The sequence below is a fragment of the Suncus etruscus genome, chromosome 11 (genome assembly GCF_024139225.1).
Source record: "Suncus etruscus isolate mSunEtr1 chromosome 11, mSunEtr1.pri.cur, whole genome shotgun sequence".
Taxonomy (NCBI): domain Eukaryota; kingdom Metazoa; phylum Chordata; class Mammalia; order Eulipotyphla; family Soricidae; genus Suncus; species Suncus etruscus.
Window position 1 is genome coordinate 50,522,398 of NC_064858.1, and position 24,790 is coordinate 50,547,187.

A 24,790-nucleotide genomic window follows, 5' to 3' on the forward strand; every position below is an offset into this window, starting at 1 on the left:
AAGTACCTGGCTGGTTCTGCAATGTCAGTTACTGAATCTAGTGGAAATCTGAACAACTTAATTGACCAGCAAGAGAAATAACAGGATTAAGACAAGCCAATAGTAATGATAATAGATTTATTACTTGTCTGAGCTAGGCATTAGGCAAAATAACATATTTCACCTTATATAAAACTCAAATATATCCATCAGGTAAAGACAATTATTACTATTATATGGATGAAGATATGTATTCCCATACTATAGATCAAAGAAATCAACAAATTCCCCCAAAGTCAAATCACTCTTAAGAAACAAAAGTGGAATACCTCTAATAGCACAAATGTTCCATTAATTGCAAAAAACTCAAAAAAGCAAAGTCTTTGTCAGAAATTGTTGTGTTTTTGCAGTGAATTTGTGTTTTCCTACTGTATATCTTACTGTAGTTATTTGCATTATTTCACCACATCATTCTTTTTATTCTTTAAACAGTGATATATAGTAGAGGTCAAAGGAGTTGGGTTCAAGTGCCTTCGAAGTCATTGTGACCTCAAAACCAATATGAATAAATAATAATTAAATAATACTAACTTTTTTTTTTTTTTTTTTTTTTTTGGTTTTTGGGTCTCACCCGGCTGTGCTCAGGGGTTACTCCTGGCTCCATGCTCAGAAATTGCTCCTGGCAAGCACAGGGGACCATATGGGACGCCGGGATTCGAACCGATGACCTTCTGCATGAAAGGCAAATGCCTTACCTCCATGCTCTCTCTTCGGCCCTTCTTTTTTTTTTTTTTGTAATACTAACTTTTAAGTGTCTCTAAAGTGATATATTTTATGACTGCAGATCACAGTTTGCTCCTATGGTACGTGATTTATGACCACAGGAATGGGGACTCTCTCAGCTGGGCTGAGAAAGTCCCTTTTTCACCTTCGCATGTTCCACAAGCCCTAACACACAGGCTGTGACAAAAGCACATGAACAAAGCAAAACCATGAAGACAACTCGGTACAAAACCCGGTCATTTAGCACAAGGCTTGGGAAGAAGCGTGGGTGAGAATGACTAAGGCTGCAGAAACCAACAGGATTCCGTCTCCACCAGAGGTGGGTCGCCAGTTAAGGGGCCTCCAGCGGGCTGAAAACAGTTTTACCTCCGGTCTAGGAGAGGTTTCAATCTCTCCTTCAGCAAGACGTGAAGGGTGCGAGTGCAAAGTCGGCTCCTCCGGCCCTTCTGCTCTGCCTCTCCGTCCCGGCCCGCTCCCGCTCCCCGCCTCTAGCGGGTATCGAACGCTCAGCGCCTCCGGCCAACCGCCCCGCCGCGCGCAGCCCAGCCCCGGGTTTCTCCGGCAGGATGCCAACCTGGCTCCGTTAGTTCGGAGACCCCATCTCTGAATGCCGTCCACCCGGGCCCTCCCAGTCATTGTCCCGGTCTCGGTCCTGGACACCCCGAGTGGGACCTTCTCGGGCATGTCCGCTCCCCTCCCTGATCTCTCCAAGGGACAAGCTCCAGTTTCCTAATCCGTGAAATCAGGACACCTTCTGGACCCAGCACCAAACAGGGCGATCTCCTCCCCTGGCCGCCACTTCCCAATGAGTGTTACTAATCACTGCCCCGGAGGGTCCCCGGGCATTGGCACCGGGGTGCTGGCGCGCTTGGCTCGCGGGGTTGCAGAGGCCACGAGCGACCGCCCCCCGCTCCGCCCCTCGCCGGTGCATCCTCAGCCAGACCGGCGGCCCGGTTGTGGCCCCGAGACCCGCGGCGACATGGCCGGCGTCCACCGACTCCTGCTGGAGAACGCGCAGCAAGTGGTGCTGGTGTGCGCCCATGGCGAGCGCTTCTTGGCGCGGGACGCGCTGCGCAGCCTGGCGGTGCTGGAAGGGGCCAGCCTGGTGGTCGGCGCGTAAGTGGAAACGCGCGAAGGGCCGGGGTGGGGACTACTGCTGGGGTTTCGGCCGCCGCCCGGCTCGCTTCTTCCTAGCTAGTAGCAGTCCGGTGGCGGCGGAGCGAAGCTGGGATGGCTCGCATGCCTCGACTGTTGGGCTCACCTGCCTCTTCGGGCTTAATGAGGTTTTTAGTTTTGCGTCCCCGCTTGGACGCATCAGGACGCACCAGACGACCAACTTGTGCCGGTGAAACGGGATGATTGCAAAGGAAGGGCTCCCAAGGTTTTTGTGTCTTTTTCTTTCTTTCTTTCTTTCTTTCTTTCTTTCTTTCTTTCTTTCTTTCTTTCTTTCTTTCTTTCTTTCTTTCTTTCTTTCTTTCTTTCTTTCTTTCTTTCTTTCTTTCTTTCTTCTCTCTCTTCTCTCTCTCTCTCTCTCTCTCTCTCTCTCTCCCTCTCTCTCTCTCTCTCTCTCTCTCTCTCTCTCTCTCTCTTTCTTTCTCTTGGCTTTTTGGTGTTTTTGGCCACCCCCTGTGACGCTCAGGGGTTACTCCTGGCTATGCACTCAGAAATTGCTCCTGGCTTGGGGGAACATATTGGACGCCAGGGGATAGATTAGCACGTGCAAGGCAAATGCCCTATTGCTTGCGCCACCGGTCCGGTCCCCTTTCCCAAGGTGTTTTTTATATTTTTTAATTTTTTATTAGCTAATCCTTTGTGCTTCCTACTGATTATGAATAAAAGAACAGCCAAAGTCTGGGAGGGCAGACTAAGGGAACTGGATACTTGTTTGAGCTGGAGAGACCCTTTGCTCAGCCACTGCTCAAGAGACTTTGGTCTCACCTCTTACCAGAGGCTGCTGAGGACTGTATAAGAACCCAGCGTTTAGGGACCGCATTATGTGTGTATGTATACTTGTTTGTTTGTAATAAAGAGATTTTATAAAGCATTCCCAGCGTTATAGTCAACACTGTTAGAACTATATCATAGAACTGCATACTGATTGAGAAATATTAAGTTAATACCTATCTAGGGAGAGACCAAAGAACCTATAAAAACCAGGGCCGGAGCCATAATATTGAGGTTAAGGCATTTGACTTGCATGAGGCTGAACCAGGTTTGATCCCCAGCATCCCATATGATTCCCTTGAGCACTGGCCAGGAGTAATTCCTGTGTGCAGAGTCAAGAGTAAGCACCACAGGGCGTAGTCCCCAAACAATCAAACAACAAGAATCTATCAAAAGTATATTTGTTTTTAGATTTTTTTTTATGTTTTCTTACTTGAGTCTGTTACATACTTCCTAAAAGTTTGTTAGATTTCCTTCATTCAATTTTGTGTATAGGAATATTTGGAATCTTACTCTTCAAATTTGTTTGTCTGGTTTGGTACTTCTCTTTTCTCTTACCATCGCTGTTTCATTTAGAGCAAAATGAAGTACAGAATTGATATAGTTCTCTGATAATTCTACTTGCTTTGCAACACACGGTTTGCTTTCTCTTTCTGAGTATTTTAAGGTACAGGTGTTTTCAGGGTGAGTTATTTAGATGATTGACTTACATTTTCGTATCACTTTTCTTTTGCAGAATCAGTGTATTCAGAGATCATTGTGTCAGATGAGAAGAGAATAGGCTGTGAGTGTGTCAGAGTGATATTGGTACAATATTGGTATAATATTAGTAGCAAATCACCCATATGTTAGAAATGTAGAAAAGAAAGCCTAGAAAATTCCAAGGCTTCCCTCTTCCTAAAAATAGTTCTCAGAAATTGTCCACTATTAGATTCCTCCATTATATTTAGTCATTTAACATCAAGGATTTCTTTTTCTTAAACTAAGTTGCACAATGTGCATTTGATCTTGAAGCTCACAGATCTTTCTTTAGTTGCTATTATTCTGATGTTGAGTCTGTCTAGCTTTTTATTTCACTTACCAAATACTCTTCAATTATGTCACTTCTGATTGAAGTTTTCCCATTTTCATTCTCATACTTTCTTGTGCTTTATTGACTGTATCATAGTTTCTCTGTGTTTATTAAACATCTTCATCACAACATCTAAATCTTCCCCATTTCTTTCTGCTTCGTATTAGTGTGTGGACAGATAGTGTTACAAGTACTAACAGAGGAGATCCCAACAAGTCATGTCCATTTGTCTGGAGACCAGTCTTTATCATTCTGCCACGTTTAAAAAATAATCCATCCTCATCCTCATCATGGTGTTTCTGTATCTGAGAGTATCTGAGAGTTTACAGATAATTTGACCCCTCTGTTCTATTATTTCTGTCATTGATCTTATTGTGCCTCTATGTAGCTTCTTCATGTCTGTTATATTCTGAGGGCAAGTTTTTGTTGTTTATCCCCATGGAAGCTCCTTGAGGGACTAGACTCTTTTCCTTTTCTACCAGACCTCATCCAATGACAGAAAGTGTAATTGTGTGAAGTTGAGGTGCAATGAATAGAGCTGTCATAACCATGTGGTTCAGGGTATGAGAAGCAGCAAATGGAGTTATGGGTGTGGGTGTGAATATGGATCTATGAAACAATGAAAATAGGATCTGGGTGCTGGATGTGGATCTCCGGAGACAGAGATGGCAGAAGCTGGGCTTTGAGACTACTAAGACCTCGGTGGTAGGGAAATGAGGCCATTTATGGGTCCAAAAAGATCCAAAAAGATCCTGAGGGTCTGAGGTGATAGTACAGTAAGTTCAGGCTCTAGCATCCCATATGGTCCCCAAACATAATAATGGAACTTTTTAAAAGTGAGACTTATTTTATTTACTCATCACATATGTACTTGACTCTAATAATGGAAAAATGATAATACATCATTCTTCCATCAAATATTTCTAAGCCTCTAGGGCCAGAAAAATAGTTCAAAGTTCTATCTACTAATGTCACCCCCAGCCAAACCTGGCTGGCCTTGGTGGCTCCAGACACTGCTGGATCTGAGCATCACTTACCTAGTTTAAGCATTATGCTCAGACCAGGTTGTGAGCAGAAGTGGTCCTTGGACTACCTAAGTAATGCTTTAGGGGAGACACAAGATGCATGAATACAATGACAAGTACAAAACAGGGAGATGTGCAGTCTTTGGGTTCATGGAACACCAAACATAGGGACAACCTTAGCCAATGCAGTGGATGTCTGATTTATCTTTTCCCCCAAATGAGAGCAACTTTTAGGTTTTAGTAGCCAAGATGATATGTGCATCAGTTCTAAAAATACACGAGCACCAAGGGGCCACTCCAAGGGCCATTATTCTGCTTAAATCAGCTGCATGTGGCTAGTAAGATAATCTCACCCAGGCATTGGAAGCAGTCCTTGCTTGCTTTACTCCTTTGAGAAGATTTCTGAAACTTTTCAGAGCAGGGGGTAAACTATTATTCCATCTTTACCCCTTTAAGTAAGTACATGTGATTTGTATTCATTGAAGAGAACGTGGGAAACTGCTCATTAAAAAATGAAGAAAACGTGTTTAAAAAGGTATATTTAGATTACTATACTCTAGAGTATAGAAATGAGTAGAAAAGGGATGGAAAGAAATCACTGTGGGAGGGAAGAATAAGAAGAGGCAATAGAGAGGTAGCAAAGGAATGGGGCAGAGCCTCAGGGTGGTGGAGAGATGTGATAAAGATATATATCAAAACCACAGAGCCAACAACAGTGAAAGCAGGAGTCCCAAACTACAACAGCCAAACTTAAATAATGTACCTGTTAAGAAGGAAGACTGAGGGGTGAGGGAAGGGAAATATGGGCACATGGGTAGAGGAAAGTGGGCACTGGTGATGAAATTGATGTTGGCCTGTATTGGTGTTGAATTGTATTGATGTTGGAATGTATTGGTATTGAATTCTATTTGTGTTGAATTGTATTGATATTGGCATGTATTGTTGTTGTATTGTTTGGTGTAACTTTGTAAATTATGGAACTGTTAAAAGAAGAAGTGGAAGAAAAAAATAACTCAAACCCTACCATTCAGTAAACTAGCATCACTCAGGTGCTTATTTTTTCAGATCTTTTCCTATGGAAATACAGTTACATGCAATTGCTTTGTTAAGAAAAAGGCATCTTACAATGTTCTCTCACTAAATAATAAATATTAAAATATTATCTTAAGACTAATACATCCCTTGATAATTTTTAATGGGTATTTTAAATAATATTGTGGGGTGGGAGAGAGCTAATAGTGTGGGGGCACAAACCTGAAGTTCATCCTGGTTCCCACCATCTCCAGTATTAAGAAGCCAGAGTTCTAAAGATGTGAGGCTAGTAAGTTAAGAGCCATTACAAATGTTGCTAGGAAAAACCATACTCCTTAAAAATAATTCTCTCTGTTGTGGAAATGGTTTTGTACATAAGCCTTTATTGTGCCATAATAAGCATGAATCCATTGATGACTTAGAGGTGCAGATAGATAGATAGATATCTGAGATAGATAGTTCCTAAATATGCCCTCCCCATAACTCCCACAATCATTCATTTTTTTAAAATTATCTTTATTTAAACACTGTGATTACAAATATAATTGTACTTGTATGATTACAGTCATGTAAAGAACACCCCCCTTCACCAGTGCAGGATTCCCACCACCAATTTCCCAGATCTACCTACTCCCCACCCCACCCCAACCTGTACTCGAGACAGGCTTTCTTTTTCCCTCATTCATTCACATTGTTATGATAGTTTTCAGTGTAGTTATTTCTCTAACTGCACTTATCATTCTATGTGGTGAGCTTCATGTCATTAACTGCACCTACATGGGAGGATGGGGGGAAGTAAGGGTTGAGACTGAGGAAATAAAATATTAGAAATGAGCTTTGTAGGGCAGTATCAAGGTCCCAGTACAAGATGGATATTATGGATATATAGAATATTTGCACACAATAATGTCAATATGAAAAAAAAGAGAAAAAATTTCCACTGACTGTCCCAATATAAACCAGTGCTAGAACAGCCTGCCCTCCTCCCAGAGCGCATTCCCATTAGTGTAGGGAGAGATAGGGGGAAAGCCTGTTGACCCCTATAGAGTCCACCTAGACCGGTGCCCAGGGAAAGACTGAAGTCCAGGGCAGAAAAACCCTATACCTGGCAAGAGCTGGTCTCCAGAATCAAGGACGAAATCGGAAGCCAGATGTCTGCCCACCCTCCTCCCCGTGCACCTCCCCCCTGGAGTACGGAGGGAGGGGGAAACCTGAGGACCACTAAGAGTCCACCTGAACCCACTTCTGGCCATCTGAGCTGGCACCCAGGGAAGGCCTGGAGTCAGGGGGAAAAGGCAAGGACGGCTGGGGGCCTGCCAAGCCTCCCAGCACTCCCCAGGCTAGGGAGAAAGGTTCTGGTATGGGGCCTCCCCAAACCCCATACCTGGCAAGAGCTGGTCTCCAGAATAAAAGAGGAAACCAGAAGCCAGATGTCTGCCTGCCCTCCTCCCCATGTACCTCCCCCCTGGAGTACGGAGGGAGGGGGGAACCTGAGGACCACTAAGAGTCCACCTGAACCCACTTCTGGCCATCTGAGCAATCATTCAATTTCTTTTCATTATGTATATTCTTTTTATGCAGTTTCTTCTCCTATTAGAGTCACTTTTCAACACAAAGATTTAGAGGTGAATATGATAAATATTGACTGACATAAAACACTATCAATAATACATCTTAAATCACTAGTCAGATTTCTCACAATATCTCTTCAAAGTCTAGTCAATATTTCTGGATTTTTCTTCAGGGATGGAGTCATAGAAGCCATTGGTCCTGCCGAGGCCATCAGAAGACAGTTTTCTGATGCAACCTTTGAAGAAAGAATTGACTGTTCTGGGAAATGCATCTTGCCAGGTATAAATTTTTTTTTCAAGAAAAGCTCAAAATGTAAAGTTTTAGTAATATAAAGAGGAAGAGTAGGAGGTTGTTTTAGATGAAGTCATATGATAATAACTACCATATTTTGGTACTAATGTCTAACTGCCTTGCTTACCATGTTTCTATGTTGAAGTTTTGAATGACCTTTATAATCTGTAACATTTATTGATTAGAAAACTGAAGTTCAGAGGTGAAAAGAAGTTCTTACCCAAACTTACTAAACAAATGAAAGGCAAAACTGGAAGCCAAACTTAGTCATTCACAAGTGTGTTTTGTTTTTATTCAAAAACCACTGGAAATACTAGTAATTCATTTCCTATGGAGAGAAGGGGGGGAAATTACTGTCTTTATTGCCAGGATATACTCTGAAATTACATAAAATGTGAGATAAAGGACTCAATTCTCAATGGAAAAGAAAAAATATACTTTGATATTTTATAGAAATTCACTTATAGTTTTAGTGACTGAAAAAAGGTTCTATGTATTAACTATGGTCTCATACATTACCTGTATTTTCTGAATTAATGTAATCATCTGAAAGAATTTTCACATATTTTGAGTCTGACATAATCTAGAACTTACATTTTTAATTGCATGCTGTATATAGTTAACAGAACTTCTACCTATTAGATGCTGGGACTCAGGAAATAAAATCAGAGTAAAAGAGCAGAAAATGGTAGAAAGCAATCTGAATCTTGTTATGTTCAGTCAAACCCACCAATGCATCACTTGGTACAAAAGGCATTTAAAATAATTTCAGGGGCCAGAGCTATAGCACAGTGGGTAGAGCATGCTAGCATGTTAGTACAGTTAGCATGTGGCCAACTTGAGTTCAATTTCTGGCATCTCGTATGGTCCTCTGTGTCTTCTAAGAGTGATTTCTGAGTGCAAAGCCAGGAGTAACCCCTGAGCATGCTGGGTATGACCCAAAAACTAAAAAGAAAATAATTCAAAAGATACTCCATAACACATTTATTTTCTTCTGAACGAATTGCTGTCTTGATTTAAAATACTTCTACGTGAAAAAAAATTTTCTCTACATAGAAAGCTTCCTTACCTTCATTTTTACTATTCTTTTTACAAAATTGTACTTGATTATGTCGAAGTGTCATATGACTGCTTTATGGTTCTTTTATTTTCTCTCTGCTAGGATATAAATTCTTCACATACTTCACAGTGAATGACACCATAATGTATTCCCGAGAGTGTAGAATAGAGGGATTTCTTTTTCTTTTCTAACTTAAAAAATGGTTTGATGTATTGTTTCCAGGGTTGGTGGACGCTCACACACATCCAGTATGGGCTGGTGAAAGAGTTCACGAATTTGCGATGAAGGTAACTGTAATAATGAGGCAAATTTGGGGCCAGAGCAGTAGCACAGTGGTAGGGCATTTGCCTTGAATGCAGCTAACCCTGGTTCAATTCTCAGTATCCTATATGGTCCCTGAGCCAGCCAAGAATGATTTCTGAGTAAAGAGCCAGGAGTAACCCCTGAGCCGGGTGTGGCCCCAAAACAAAAACAAAAATAAAAACAAAAAAGTGAGGCAAATTAAAATAAAGCACAACTATAGACAAACCCTTTCTGGTGACCTGATAGGTGATCAGACTGTGAGAGTGCAGGGGTTATGTATGGTATGTGTCTTGCATGTAGCTGACCTTGGTTTGGTCCCCAACACCACATGGTCCCAAGAACATCAACTGGTAGAACCTTACTCTCCTTTTCCCTAACATTGTTGGTTGTGAACCTGGAGTCTCAGAGCACCACTGGAAGTAGAAGTCTCTGGAAGTGTAGAACTCATGCAGTACCATATCCACAAGTGGTACATTGAACTCCAAACTGGTTGGTTGAGAGTTACTGGGAGAGGGCCTGAGCCTCCCGGAGCAGCATTTGGGAGCTCCTCTTTTTGTTTGTTTGTGTTTGTGTGTTTTTGTTTGGGGGCCACACCCTGGGCACTCAGAGGTTACTCCTGGCTCTCTGCTCAAAAATCGCTCCTGGCAGGCACGGGGGAGCATATGGGATGCTGGGATTCGAACCACTGTTGGTTCTTGATCAGAGCTTGCAAGGCAACCTCGGGGAGCCCCTTGGGTGTGTGTGTGTGGGGGGGACCATATGGGACTTTGAAGGATCGAACCGCAGTCTGTGCTAGGTCAGCCTCGTGCAAAGCAAACGCCCTACTGCTGCACCATCGCTCCAGCCCCTGGGAGCCCTTCTTAAAAATAGAAACCTCCACTTAATTTCTTTCTTTTTTAATTTAAATAATTTATTAAAAATTAAATTTAAATTTATTTTAAAATTATTTAAGTGAATCACTATGAGACACACAGTGTACATTTTCTGCTAATGTACACAGTGTATATTTTCTCCTCATTCCTGCCTCTATGGCAGACATCTCTTTCTCTCTACCCTCTCTCTCTCTCTTTCTCTCTCTCTCTTTCTCTCTCTCCCCCCCATCTCTTCTGTCTCCTCAAGACTACCTAATTTCTTACTATACCAGATCTTTATGCGATGCCTATAGATAGCAATTCTTTAAAGCATAATCATTTGGAAATATGTTAACAGTTTAAATTCTCTTTTAAAACAGAGTAAAGCTGCCTTACTCCCTAATTTTTCTCTTTCCCTTCTCTCATTTCTTTCTACAGCTCCCAGTGGTCTTTAAAGGGGTTTCAAGAAATAGTTTGAAAATCTCCATTTAATTAAGGTCAAATTTGGAAAACTATTTATTAATGACAATAAAATGTCTTGTTTTCATCTTCCTCCTGGAAAAAAGGCTTGCTAAGAAACAGTAAATGTGACTTTTGGCAGTCACTGATTTACCAGTCAATTTTCAAATCCTCTCTGAGTCATTATTGCATTGGTTTGTTTTCAGTAACTGTGTTTTATAACAGTTCAAACTTCACAGCAAAAGAGAGTGGGAGCAACAGAGATTTCACACACACACACACACACACACACACACACACACACACACACACACACACGTTCTGCCTCTTTCATTGTCCACATCTCCCACCAGAGAATTCTATTTATTATACCTGATGGATGAGCCTAGAGTACATTACCATTATCACCTAGAGTTCATAGTTTACACAGTAAGGCTCACTCCTGTTGGTACTCCTTCTATGGGCTTGGGCAAATGTAAGCTACTGGGTTCCATTGCCCCCTTTGTGCTTTACATTGTCATTCCTTTTGTTCTAACCCTATTCATAGTGTTTTTTTTCCCACTATCTTAACAGTTTGGGTTTATTTGTTTGTTCTTCCCATCCCTGAATGTCAGAAAGATGAAAACATACAGTATGGAGTATTCAAATGGACCTCTTTTGCTTAGACATGTGTACTTGGCTCTTTTCTTCCTATGCATTTTTTTTAAAAGCCTACTTCCTAAATTGGATTTTCCCATCTGAATTGGATTATTCCAGAAAAAGGAAAATGTATTCAGATCTTGCATACATATCTCTCTTCAACTACAGATATTTTCCAGACTTCTTCATTAATCACAGAATTTCTTTTTTTTTAATTTAATATCTTTATTTAAACACCTTTGTTACAAACACGATTGTACTTGGGTTTCAGTCATGTAAAGAACACCCCACTTCACCAGTGCAAGATTCCCATCACCAATGTCCCAAATTTCAGAGCCAAAGACTACCATGGAGAGTTGCAGTCTGAAGGGAGATAGAGGGACTCTCCACGCTGTGCGCAGGTCACAGAGCAAAGGGCATAGAGCTAAGGGCTTTGACTGAGGTCATGGTTTACCAGATTCCTGTTGGGTGGGACCTATATAAGAACTGTCTAGAAAGGGCCAGAGTGATAACACAATGGGTAGGGCATTTGCCTTGCAAGTGGCTGACCCAGATTCAATCCCTTGGCATCCCATATGGTCTACTGAACCTTCAGGAGTAATTTTTGGGCACAGAACCAGGAGTAACTCCTGAAGGCCACCAGTTGTGGCCACAAAACCAAACAAAAAAGGAACTAGAAGGTCCTCCAGGTTTGCCCTGTTGTTTGGGGGCCATCAGCAGCAATGCTTAGGGCTTATTTACTCCTGACTCTGCTCAGGGGACCATATGCAGGGCCATGTATGTCACCCTTGTTTTATCTCTCTAGCTGTGGTTGCATCACAGTCCCTGGGGTAGAGTGACAGGAACCCTGAGATTCCACAAACAGCCTCTTGGTTTGTTTGAGTGACAGAGATCAGGCCCCAAATTCTAGTGGCCAAATAATGAGATGCGGATCCCGTCCCTTCCCAACTGTTCAGTGAACCTTTCGGTAGCTGCAAGTGGCTCTGATGAGTGAAGGAGGAAGCCTGGGAGACTTCACGATCGACCTGGAGCCTATTGGGGAGTTGCAGTACAGAAACACGGGCCAGAAACTGGCCTAATGGGTGGCCAGTGCACTTGATTTGAATGCATGCCCTAGTTCCACGCCCAGATGGCCTCAGGTCTGAAGAGCCCACCAGAACACCTCCCTGCGCACATGGAGAGTGAGTCAAAAACCAGGATAAAATAGAAATACAGAGACACTTCTTACTGGCTGGTCATTGTCGCTGCCCTGTAACCCTCCAGGGAATCTCCAATAGCTGCTTTTTCTTGAGTCCTTTCCCCCCTCTGGATTCCAATCTTCCCATTACCTTGCTTGCTTTTTTTTTTTTTTTTTTTTTTTTTTGCTTGTTTGTTTTTAGTTTTTGGGCCACACTTGGTGACTCAGGGGTTACTTATGGCTATGTGCTCAGAAATCGCTCCTGGCTCGGAGAACCATAGGGAAGGCCAGGGATGGAACCCAGGACCGTTCTGGGTCAGCCACATGCAAGGCAAAAGCCCTACCGCTGTGCCACCACTCCGGCCCCTGCAAATCATGTTTCTTAATGGGCTGGAATCCCGCGGTCCCGACGGCCCAGTGCCCGCATTTGCCCGCCTAACCCGGAGCGGTGTGTTCAGTTGGCAGGAGCCACATACATGCAGATCCACCAGGCTGGCGGCGGGATCAACTTGACGGTGGAGCGCACCCGCCAGGCGTCGGAGGACGAGCTGTTCGGAAGCCTGCGGCAGCGGCTGGGCTGCATGCTGAGCGCTGGGACCACGCTAGTGGAGTGCAAGAGCGGTTACGGCCTCAACCTGGAGACGGAGCTCAAGATGCTGCGGGTGATCGAGCGCGCCCGGCGGGAGCTGGACATCGGCATCTCGGCCACTTACTGCGGGGCTCACTCAGTGCCAAAGTAACTCCGCCCAGGGGAGCATCTATCTTGTAGGGGCCCTGCCGCATCTGTGAGAGGGAGAGGTTAGCCTGCGGGTGGTGGGGTTTGGACTTTTACTTGGAAGGAGACAGGTGGTTGAAGCCTTGGGGAGATGTGCTAGTTCTGCTGGGCAGTTTCCTACCTTGGTGTTAGGAAGACTCAGCCTGTGTCTGTTGGTTAACATAAGGAAATGCCCTCTTAGAGATCCTTGAAAATGACTTCAATGTTTAGTTTCCAGTGTCAGCACAAAGCACCTTTGCCCCTTGGGTGGAGACTGGTGGGGTGCAGGAAAGCATCTCTAGTGATGCTCAGAGGTTACTCGTGGCTCTTCACTCAGGATCTTGGGGGACCATATGGGATGCTGAGGATAGAAGCAGGGTCGGTCTGTGCAAGGCAAACGCCCTATCCGCTGTGCTATCACTAAGAACTTCATACAAAACACTTTACGAATAATGTGCTTGGGACTGGAAATGTGGTTCAAGGGGGTAGAGTTCTTGCCTGGTATGTGTAAAGCCCTGGGTTGATCCCTGGCCTACCTGGGCCTCTTGCCCTCAATTCTCAGCATTATACACAACAATGCAAAATATAGCGCTGGATCAAATTTCCAGGCAAAGACCATTCCTTGTAGTTTTTCATTTTGTTCAACTGTTTGCTTGTTTAAAAGCAATGCTTTATGCTTTAATGTAATTAAAAAAAATAACTTCCAGCTCTATTTAAAAAACTTCTTATCAGGCTTTCCTGTAGAGAATTCTGTTCTAATTTGCTTATTTGTTCCCCAAATTTCTGGACTAGACGACTTGCCATTCCAGAACAAACAGATCCAGATAAGGAATTCAGGGCTTAAAAATTCACAGGGCTTCCTAAAAGTCACAGTGTAGTTTAATCTCTGAAAACCGAGATCTAAAAATATCTAAATGGTAAAGCTGACCAAAATTATTTTAAATTTTAATCATTTTATTTTTTATAGTTGGCAACCCTATTGTGGCATAGACAGATCTGGAATATAATTTCTTAATCTGGGACCTAGGGACAATCAAATCAATGTTATTTGATATAAAACTGTAACATTTTTACTAATTTTTGTTCAACATCTTCAAAGGAGCCAAATATGTTTACTGTTTTATTAAAATTTACAAAAGACAGATACTTAGAAATTTCAATGATATTTGTATGATTTAGCATATATGTCTGAAATGGCTAATGTTAAAAGGTGCATGCACTATAAAAAGAAAACAAAAGTAAAAGTGTGCTGAGATTATAGCAATAGTTTATCTATATAAAAAATAGCCCTTATTTTCAAATGGAAAATAATGTGTTAGAGAGTTGGCTCCTGTTTTTACTAGGAAAGACTGGATTTTTGTGGAGAAGTTTCACTCTGGTGTGATGGCCAGATCCAAGTTTAAATCCAACCCAACTGATTATGATTGAGTGGTTTGTGAAGATCCCTTAACTTTTTGAACATAATTATTCATCTGTAAAACAGCTAACACCTTATTCTCTATGATTGTCTTGATAATAAGAAGCAGTGTATGTGACTGCCGCTCTCCTTACAGCTTATCCCAACTCGCCCATCCAAATGACTTTTGCTGAACATGAGGCCCTGTGTGCCAAACACAGGATTGAAACTTGGCAGAACTATGGTTCATTTGTTTAGAACCTCTAAGGTTTGCATTTGTCCTCCAGTGATAAAAAGCTCAAGGTTGTGAGTGTGCCCACTGGTGTCCAAATACAGTGTTCAATGTGCATAGCTAGAAATTGAAGAGGTCAGTTTTCATCAGACTTCCAAAACCCAGCACTTTCTAATATATTACTACTATGCCAGAAACAAAACTTCAGGGTCTTCCCCCTCTTGTCTCAGATCACACACAGAAGTCTTAGGATCTAGAAACATTATGAAAAAAAAAGTCAGGGTGATATCTGGGCCCATAATGTTGAGTTGCTGGAGAAGCACTCTAGGAAGCATTCTAAGAATCAGTTTTTAGTTCAGTTGCTTGCTGGCTTTCTCAGTGGTGACAGAAGAATGCTAGAATGGGCGATCACTTGCATTTGTGCTTTCAGGGTGAGTGAAGACATCACTAGACTATTCTAGAGACTATTCTATGTCTCAGTTATTATAGAGCCCCAAGTTGTAGCTTTGATGCTTTCTCTATCCTCTAGAGTTACAAAGTCACTTACATATAGTTTCTCAAGCGCAGTGTCTAGGTGCCTCAAAAATACTTTCTCAAGGGGCAAGGTGCTTGCCTTATATTTGGCCCACCCAGGTTTGATCATGGGCACACTAACTGGTCCCCATTAAGAGTAAAGAGCCAGGAGTAAGCCCTGAGAAGCGCAGTGTGTGGGCCCAAAACAACAACAAAAAAAACTTTTTCCTATTAATATATATATATATATATATATATACACATATATATACATATGAGCCAGAAAGATGGTATAGCAGTTAAAACACTTGCCTGACATGCAACCAACCCAGATTCAATCCCCAGCACTGCATATGGTCCCAAGCATAGCCAGAAGTGATCCCTAAACCAAGAGTAATAATCCCTGACCATTGCTAAGTATAGTGGTATAAAAATCCATATATGTATATATCTAATAAATGTATAATTATCTGTATATTTCTCTGTGGCTATCATTTTCTTTCCTTAGAGGAAAAACTGCTACTGAAGCTGCTGATGACATTGTCCATAACCAACTCCCCAAACTGAAGGAACTTAGCATGAAAGGGGAATTACACATCGACAATATAGATGTGTTCTGTGAAAAGGGCGTTTTTGACCTCAAGACCACCAGAAGGATTCTTCAAACTGGAAAAGAGATGGGGCTGCAGATTAACTTCCATGGGGATGAACTCCACCCGATGAAGGCTGCTGAGGTACCGTTGACTGCTCGTTTTTCTTTTGTCGACCAACACTCATGTAGGGAAAACTTAATCCATTTGTTCCAAGGAAGGAATAACCCTCTGGGAAGTAACAGCATGGGGGAATTTGTTGAAGCACAGTGCTGATTTACTCTGACTGAACCCTAGAATCTCCAGCTTCTTATTAAAAGTTCTCTTTTTTTTTTTTTTTTTTTGGTTTTTGGGTCACACCCGGTGGTGCTCAGGGGTTACTCCTGGCTGTCTGCTCAGAAATAGCTCCTGGCAGGCACGGGGGACCATATGGGACACAGGGATTTGAACCAACCACCTTTGGTCCTGGATCGGCTGCTTGCAAGGCAAACGCCACTGTGCTATCTCTCTGGGTTCAGAAGTTCTCATTTTTGTGGGACTTTTATTTGTTATTTTATCTTGTTTCGAGCTCACACACAGATCTCAGGGGCTACTCCTGCCTTGATGCTCAAGGGTTGCTCTCAGTGGTTCTCCAGGGAGCTTGCATGCCCAGGGATCAAGCTCAGGGCCTCATAAATGCAACACATGCTCACCACTCCTCTGAACAATCTACCCAGCACTGGCACATTTATTTATTTTATTTTGGTTTTGGGGCCACACCTAACAGTGCTCAGGGGTTACTCCTGACTTTGAGCTCAGAAATCACATCTGGCAGACTCAGGGGACCATCTGGAATCTGGGGAATTAACCCTCAATCAGCCACTTGCAAGGCAAATGTCCTACCCAATGAGCTTTTGCTCTGACTCCCAAGGCACATATATTTTTTATTATTATCTATTAGTATAAAAAGAGAAATAACTATTATCTTATTTTCTAAATGCAAAATCTAGTTTGGTTGGCACACAAAGCCACAATAGCAGAGTCTGTCTATTCATTTTATATGCTCCTTCTAGGATCTTTTTATAATAGAATCCAGATGCATTGTAGTGGAACACTCAATGTATAGCCTCAGGAGGTTATTCAAATACATGTCTTGTTCAGATTCATTTATTTATGCTTTCAACAAATATCTGAGTGTCTACTGTGTGCCAGATACTATTCTACCCTCTAGAACTTTAACAGTGAATAAGACAACATAATATTATAGTTACGAATTTATTTGTCTTTTTTTCTAAGATCCAGAAGAAACAACTGCCAAGAAGGTGTAAGTACCTATGCAGCCACACTCAGTTTGTCTTAACTGCAGCAGTACAAGGCCTGGCTTCTGGCCCCCACTACCTTTCCATACCTTAGCCCATTCTCCTTAGCATCTTGTATTTACTTCCTTTCACCCCAATGTATGGTTTATTGCCACCAGTTCTCACCTGTATTCCAGCAACAACTTTTATACTTCAGGTTTGCCTCTACTCTAATATATTCCTTTAATCTATTCCTTCAAGGACGTATGTCTCCTCTTCCTCCATGGCTTAGACCCTATCAAAGACTTGCCATACTATAGCTTCCTGTGGCTATAAATAAAGTCTCAACATAGACTGCTCCTGGGTATGAATGGATTAGCTCTGCCCTGTGGGCTGCAGTGTGAGAACAACTATGAATCTGCATGGATTTTCATGGACTTTTGGCATGCCTACCCTTCAGTCTGCATGTGTGTGTCTGTGAATGTTCTTCAGGTTGAGAACATTTGAATGCATGTTTCCTTGACATTACCTCCTCTTGATTTTTTACTAACAATCTAGCCCAAATATTTTTATTTATCTATTTATTTATTTTTGGTTTTTGGTCACATCCAGCAGTGCTCAGGGGTTACTCCTGGCTCTATGCTCAGAAATCGCTGTTGGCAGGCTCAGGGGACCATATGGGATGCCGGGATTTGAACCACCATCCCTCTGCATGCAAGGCAAACACCTTACCTCCATGCTCTCTCTCCAGCCCCAAGCCCAAATATTTTTATATATAGAAAAAAAAATCAAACTTATGTAGCACAAACTTATGTATAGAAAATTAAACTTTTGAGCGCATATGAATTCCACGTGTGTAAAGTTTGTCTTCTCAGCTCATGCTTTTACTACATTCTACTAAACGCCTTTTATTATTCTGGTTTTGTGTGTGCATGTGTGTATGTGTGTGTGTTTGTGTGTGTGCGATTCTGTAGTTATTTGACTTAACACCAATTTTACCTCAGGTTTTATTTTGATTCATAAGATTTATAAATGCATCTTTTATTTATACTTCTTTGGAGGAGGGCACAACTGGTAGTATTTGGGGGTTAATTTTGGCTTGAGGCTTGAGCTTACTTTTGATGGTGACTGGGTGATTATGCAGTGCTGGGGATCAAGCCTGAGCCTTCTTCATGCAGAGTATTGCTCTCCTCTATCTCTCTGACCCATAAACATTTTTTTATTTTAGCAAATAGCTAATAATTGTCAATAGTTATGTGTGTCTAACGTCTTTTTTTTCCCCTTTCAGGTAGCATCTTAGTTACTTTTGAAATGAATTTATTTTTCTGTTAACAAAGTTTTTCCTCATTTGGATGTCTGTGCTTGAGAGAGCAAGACATCTCAATAATCTAATGATGTTCTTTTGGGGGCAAAACTGTCATCTGGCCTTTTACTGATCTGTATTGCTGCTAGCTAATTCCTGTCTCTCTCTGCTCATTCTGTGTAGCTTGGGGCTGAACTGGGAGCTCTGGCCATAAGTCACCTGGAAGAAGTGAGTGATGAAGGCATTGCTGCCATGGCAAAGGCCCGGTGTTCCGCTGTCCTTCTACCCACCACCGCCTACATGCTGAGGTGAGGTGTTCTCACCCCACACAAGAGCTCCAAGTGCACACCAGGAAGACCACAGACTTCTACTATTTTACATACATTATAATGTCTGAAAATCCCTTTAACATGCAAGACAAGAGCCAAGCAAGCTCCTTGGAGCCAGGGGTGCTGCATTATACCATTGTGACCAAATTACCCCAAGGAGAAGGACCTTGGACCCAAGTTGTCTTTAATTGAGAGAGTTATTGGAGAGTGTGGCACTTTGTTTTCGTTTTCTTTTTTTGGAATTTTCCAATGGAAGCATCTTTAAGCAGTACTTTTAGAATGAGAAAATATTGAAACTGGCTTTATATTTGATTAAAAAAAAACACTTGTAAAATTAGGCCTGAAGCAGTATTTAGGCTCTGAGCTGTTTCCTAAGAAGATTAGAGGGAATGCCATCCTATATACCAAGCCTCCTAAATCCCGGAGCCCGGCAAAAGATGTGTTTTGTACAACTTTCCCTGGAATTTTGCTATATGTCCTAAATGAAGCAGACCCACTGAAACCATCTTTTATAGTCACCTTTCTTTAATTATGCAAAATATGAAGCCTTAGGGCTTGTGTGCAGGAGGGAGTGCAATGGGCTGGCTGAGTTAAAGGCTGAGAGGCCAGCCTTTCTAGGCAATTTATTCTTTTAGAAGGAGGTACTTCTGGTGGATTTTTCTGGAAATTATTATCCTATTATGGCTAGAGGACATTGGCCCTCCACCTCAGGATATTTGACAACATCCCTGTAGGGGATATTTGACAATGTCTGAGTAGAGAATCTCAAAATTATTCAAAATCTCAAAATAATTCACTTTTCAGAAAATAAAACCACTCAACTTTCTCCTGGAAATCTGCCATCTTGAAAGGAATAAACAGAAAGCCCTTGTCCCCAAAACACAGACCCTCAACTGCAACTGAGGACAATTCAGCAAGGCCAGGAATAGGGAGAGCCAGTATGGAGTATAGACTCTTTTGAGGAATCACCTGTAGAGAGAGTGTTGGTTGTCACCATTAGAGGGCACCACTGGCATCCTAGTGGGTAGAGGACAGGGTTGCTGCTAAACATCCTCCATGAGCATAGTAGCTCACCAGGACACTGAAGGATCCAACTCAAGATATGAATAGGGTCAGTACCTAGTAACTGCCTCAGGGTTATAAAGTCAGCTTTAAGCATAGAAGTTTCTTGTAAAGTAAACCTTAAAATGGGGAAAACTTAGTGAGAGTCTACAACCTCAAAGAATAAAATCTAACCAAAAAAAATTTATAAACTATTAATATATAACAAATATCTAGCATGTTTTCCTGTGAAATAAGACAAAGAGTGAAACACTCACTGAAGTGATCCTGCAGGTCGTCATTCATGCCCTGGGATACATCGTTGCTGTCTCCACTCTGTTGTTAATTTGTGTATCCAACATGTGTACTAAAGCTTTCTTCCTTGGCAGCTGACTGTTCTGGGCACCAAAAATCCAGCCGCCAACAAAATAAAGACCTTAAAGCAAAAACGTCCTAATGGAGAGACAGCCACTGTGCAAAATTAGAAAGTGGAGTGTTGCTAACTGCTACCCAAAAAGTCAGAGCAGACAAGCAAAGTGTGTGATGGAACATTGCTTTGTTTCTTGGGTTGGTCAGGGAAAGGCTTTCTGAAAGGGACAATTTGTGTAGAGACCTCTTGGAGGTGAGAGGCCCAGTCTTACGTTAGGGAGGCTGGAAGGTGGAGTGAAGACATCCACTGCTGAGCAAGTGGATGTTATAGTAGACATGTAGCCCTTGTATGTGAGGGATCACAAAGGCAGACTGCTCAGAGGAGCAGTAAGAGATGAGATATCTTAGTTCTGAATCTGAAATAGGACAGGAAGTATGTGAGGAGTTACAGAGTATTTTTAAAAGCCCAGTGGTGAAATCGATGTTATTTTAATCAAAGATCCCTCTGGGAGGCACAGACATTGTAAACGGGTTAAGGTGCATGACTTGCATGTGGCTGATCCTGGCTGGATCCCCAGCATGAAATACAGTCCCCTGAGTATCTTGGGATATAGTCCTAGAATTCCCTGAGCACCACCAGTGCGGTGGCCTGAGTAATCTTTGGCCCCCTAGGCCCAAGTCGCAGCACATTGATGTGCTGATTAAGTTGGCCAAGGATTGTTGGGAGGAATCCCAGGCCTTCTGAGCCATGCTTAGGAGTTCAGCATTTGGAAATGGGGAGCCCTTTCAAGGAAATAGGGCCCATGGCTTACATGAGCTAGATCCTGGCTTTGATCTCTGGCATTACATTTCCCAGGGACCCTAAATACTGTCAGATGTGGCCCTGTTACCCCCAAGCACACCTGGACCTAAGCAGTATCTTCTTGCTGGACTGAGAGACTGCACAGCCAGCTAAGTGTCACTGAGAATGACTGTGGGTCTGAGGAGTACAACTTGGAATCACCTTCCACCAAACTATAATGATAACTTTCATCATCATTAACTTATTCATACAGTACATATCACAAAATGTTTATATATTGAACAACTCATACTTTCTATTTTCTTCATTCAAGACTTTACATTACTTGTAGATTCTACAAACTACATTTTTGTACTATGAATCACAAAAATGTTTATTATATTGGAAAACAACTCATACTTTCTATTTTTCTTCATTGCAAGACTTTCTGAGTATCTCTGAAGATTGCTAGATAAACAATCACAAATGGGAAAAGTTACTCAGAACCAAACAATTTCAAAAGTAGATTGATTAAAAAAAAAAACTCCAGAGTCCTGGGGTTCAGCTGAATTTCAAAACAATCCCTTTTTAACTGCAAGTCTCTTTTGGTGGCCTCCAGGACACAGTTGGTTTGGATTCTTAGATGCTGAGCTTCTCTTCTCCTATCTTTCCCTCTTCCTTAGACTGACACAGCCACGAGCAAGGAAGATGCTAGAGGAAGGTGTGATCGTGGCTCTGGGCAGTGATTTCAACCCTAACGCATATTGCTTTTCAATGGTAAGTATTTTAAAAATATCTTCCTGAGGAGAGTATTCAATCTTACCAAGGTTTTACAAGCTCAACCTATTTCATTAGGTGCTTGAGTCATTGGCATGTGAACTCAACATGCCTGCAGGTTAGTCTTGGGCTCTGACGGAAACAACATGCCATTGTGCCCGTTGATCTTGACTGACAGGGCTTGACTGGTGTGTGGACATTTCTACAGATGATGAAACTTTCTTTTGGGAAAGTCATACAGCTGAGTTAATTAGTCTTCTAAATTCATTCCTTCTACAATTGCAGGGAACAATTTAGTGAGAGTTTAAAACTTCAAAGAATAAAATGTTAACAAAAATTGATGAACTATTAATATATAACAAATAGCTAAAATTATTTTTCTGTAAAATAAGAGAAAGGTTATTGACAGTAACTGTTACTGTCAGGGTCAATAAAAACCCTCAGAGAGAGCTAAGCTTCTTTGTTTCCTTATAAGTTTCTTTATAAGTACCAATCAGTCAATATCATTCAGACACAGAGACAAGAGAAGATTCTATTTGCAAAATTTTCTGACTCTGCGATGAGTATTGTGATTTTTATAGTGATCTATTTCCAAGAAAGCATAGATAGACTCAAGCAAGTTTTACTAAGTAAGTTTAGGTAAACTTTAATTTATCAAGTTAGTAGTCTTAAAAAATTACTGACAAATATTAAATATATATGAAAGGAATTACCTCTGAAATAGTATTTTCCAAAGCATAAGACTTGTATAAATGTAAAGTTATAATTTACACATATATATGTATATATATAATATATATATTTAACTCCCTTTATGTTTTGTGCTGCATTGAGAAAACTCTAGCAGCCAATCATTTTTTAACTTTCCTCCAATGCTTTTTCTGTCTGCCTTAGCCCATGGTGATGCATCTGGCTTGTGTGAACATGAAAATGTCCATGCCAGAGGCCTTGGCTGCTGCCACCATTAATGCAGCTTATGCACTAGGAAAATCGCACACACATGGATCTCTAGAAGTTGGCAAGCAGGGAGATCTCATTATCATGAATGCATCCAGGTAGGCATCCTCCCAATAAGGCTCATTTCCTTAATGTTCATTATAATATGGAAGTTCTGTTTAATGCCCTTTCTCACTAATTATTAGTGACAGGGAAACTACTCAAACTCTTCTGTCCCTTCCTCTACTTCCCTTCCCTTCCCTCCCTTCTTTTCCTCCTTCACCTCCTTTTTCTTCATCTTCCCTGCTTCCCTTCCCTCCCTCTCCTTCCTTTCCCTCACTGAGCCTGGCTGTATGCTCAGGGATCACTATTAGCAGTGCTTGGGGGACAACATGATGTGATGTTGGTGATAATACAAACTAGTCATGTACAAGGCAAGCACCTTACCTGCTGGACTATCCACCCTTTTCTTAGTTGCAGAGAAGACCTAGCTTGGTCAGTCTCTCAGTTTGTCTTAGGTCTTTTATAGTTCTCCATGCTTCTGCTCTGTTTACCTGGACTTGGGACTAAAAACTTTGCATGTTTTTAGTTTTGGGCTTGGCTTCTGACCTCTACTTATCCTAGGAGCCTGTGCCACGTGGTTTCTGATTCATTATGTTGTGAGAACATTTAGAAGTTAGAACCAGAGCCACTGAACAGGAGTAAATAGCTGCTTTTGAGAGATCACAAGCACATTCCTGGATTGCCACAACATTGTAGGACAGTCTTTTTACTCTGGGGGTCTTTTATTGGATGGGGCCTGCTGCAGGATGAATCCTGTTTTGTTTTTGTTTGTTTGTTTGTTTTTGGGCCACACCCATTGACACTTAGGGGTTACTACTGGCTATGTGGTCAGAAATTGCTCCTGGCTTGGGGGACCATATGGGATGCCGGGGGATCAAACCATGGTCGGTCCTAGGGTAGTGCTTGCAAGGCAGATGCCTTACCTCTAGTGCCACCAGGATGAATCCTTTTTGAAAAATATCTGCATGTCCTTGTGCTAAGATTCCTTGAGTCCTTTAGCTCCCTGATGTTTCATTGGTGCTGGGCCCCAAGAGCTGCCTTCAGTTTTCTCACCCCTGATTTTTCAATACTCACCCCAGTCTGCTAATTGGTGGGGTCTCCAATGTTACTTTTTAAGTCTTATGGTTCAAAATAGAAAACTTGTCCATCTATTGACCCTATTCTAGTCCTTGGATCCCTTGTTCAGAATAAATGGGAATCTATGATTCTACTGGCCAAAATTCTTACTAACAAAAATAATGCAGATGTTACAGTGCATGTATTATTAATGAATCAACATCTCAGGGTCAAATATATACTTTAACAATGTTTGATTTATCACAAACTAGTTAATCTTTAAGCCTTAAATATCAGTGTATAGGTATAAAGGAATTTAGGAAGAATATGCTTTTAAATTTAGCACTTGTTGACACTGTGATTATTTTGATTTGGTTGCATTGACTTCTTGTTTAATTTCTTTCTAGATGGGAGCACTTGATTTACCAGTTTGGAGGCCATCATCAATTAATTGAATATGTTATAATTAAAGGAAAAGTCATTTATAAAAAATGATCAAGAGCTGAAAGCAAGGAGAAGGTCCTTGACCTACATAGAATAACACAGAATATAGATTAGTTGTTTCTCAGCCTGATGTCATCTATACAAAAATAGATCAGCATTTTGTTAATCCACTTGAAAAACTGTGAGCACCAGGACATGTAAATGGATAAATGGATTGTAATGCTAATTTCCAAATACCATATTTTCCACAAATATTTAATATAAATAGTCTAGAGATGGAGTAATTCAAAGCACTTTGATAGGGAAGAGTAGATTGACAGATGTGACTCAAAATTTCCAGTTTATTGCTGCTTTTCAAAAAGTTTTTAAAGCATACTTAGTGAAAAGTGAGGAATGAAGGGGGCAATGGAAGTGATAGGCCCAAGTTAAGCTAATGTGTCACATGTGTAATAAAAACTAGTTTTTGGGGGGCCAGAGAGATAGCATGAAGGTAATGCATTTGTCTTACATACAGAAGGATGGTGGTTCGAATCCCGGCATCCCATATGGTCCCGAGCCTGCCAGAAGAGATTTCTGAGCGTAGAGCCAGGAGTAACCCCTGAGCATCGCCAGGTGTGACCCAAAAACCAAAAAAAAAAAAAAAACCTAGTTTTTCCTTTTTCAAAGTTTGTCTTCTAGACATTTTTTGAAATCATGAGGAAGTTGTGAGGAGTTGTGAGGGAGTGTGTCCTTCTACTTCCGG

The 24,790-nt window shown here is 41.6% G+C and overlaps 1 protein-coding gene, 1 non-coding gene and 1 pseudogene across 2 annotated transcripts; all 3 read left to right on the plus strand.

Moving 5' to 3' along the window:
• Positions 1-1,705: 1,705 nt before the first annotated feature.
• Positions 1,706-24,412, plus strand: AMDHD1 (amidohydrolase domain containing 1). Its single transcript, XM_049782843.1, has 9 exons — positions 1,706-1,878; positions 7,580-7,686; positions 8,981-9,045; positions 12,646-12,923; positions 15,591-15,816; positions 18,436-18,560; positions 21,456-21,549; positions 22,444-22,604; positions 24,012-24,412. The coding sequence occupies exons 1-9, from the start codon at positions 1,742-1,744 to the stop codon at positions 24,097-24,099; spliced, it is 1,281 nt and encodes a 426-aa protein (XP_049638800.1). The 5' UTR covers positions 1,706-1,741; the 3' UTR covers positions 24,100-24,412.
• On the plus strand, positions 3,907-4,041 carry LOC126023121 (small nucleolar RNA SNORA55). Its single transcript, XR_007500328.1, has one exon. It is a non-coding gene; the product is annotated as a small nucleolar RNA SNORA55 (small nucleolar RNA).
• On the plus strand, positions 21,604-21,750 carry LOC126023280 (uncharacterized; annotated as a pseudogene).
• Positions 24,413-24,790: the final 378 nt, after the last annotated feature.

What these genes read in the sequence shown, in the direction of transcription:
- AMDHD1 (XM_049782843.1), top strand. Translation starts at nt 1,742, where the DNA reads ATGGCCGGCGTCCACCGACTCCTGCTGGAGAACGCGCAGCAAGTGGTG. An exon ending in ACCCGATGAAGGCTGCTGAG is followed by an intron (nt 15,817 to 18,435) that starts GTACCGTTGACT and finishes CATTCTGTGTAG; the next exon opens with CTTGGGGCTGAACTGGGAGC. An exon ending in ACGCATATTGCTTTTCAATG is followed by an intron (nt 21,550 to 22,443) that starts GTAAGTATTTTA and finishes TGTCTGCCTTAG; the next exon opens with CCCATGGTGATGCATCTGGC.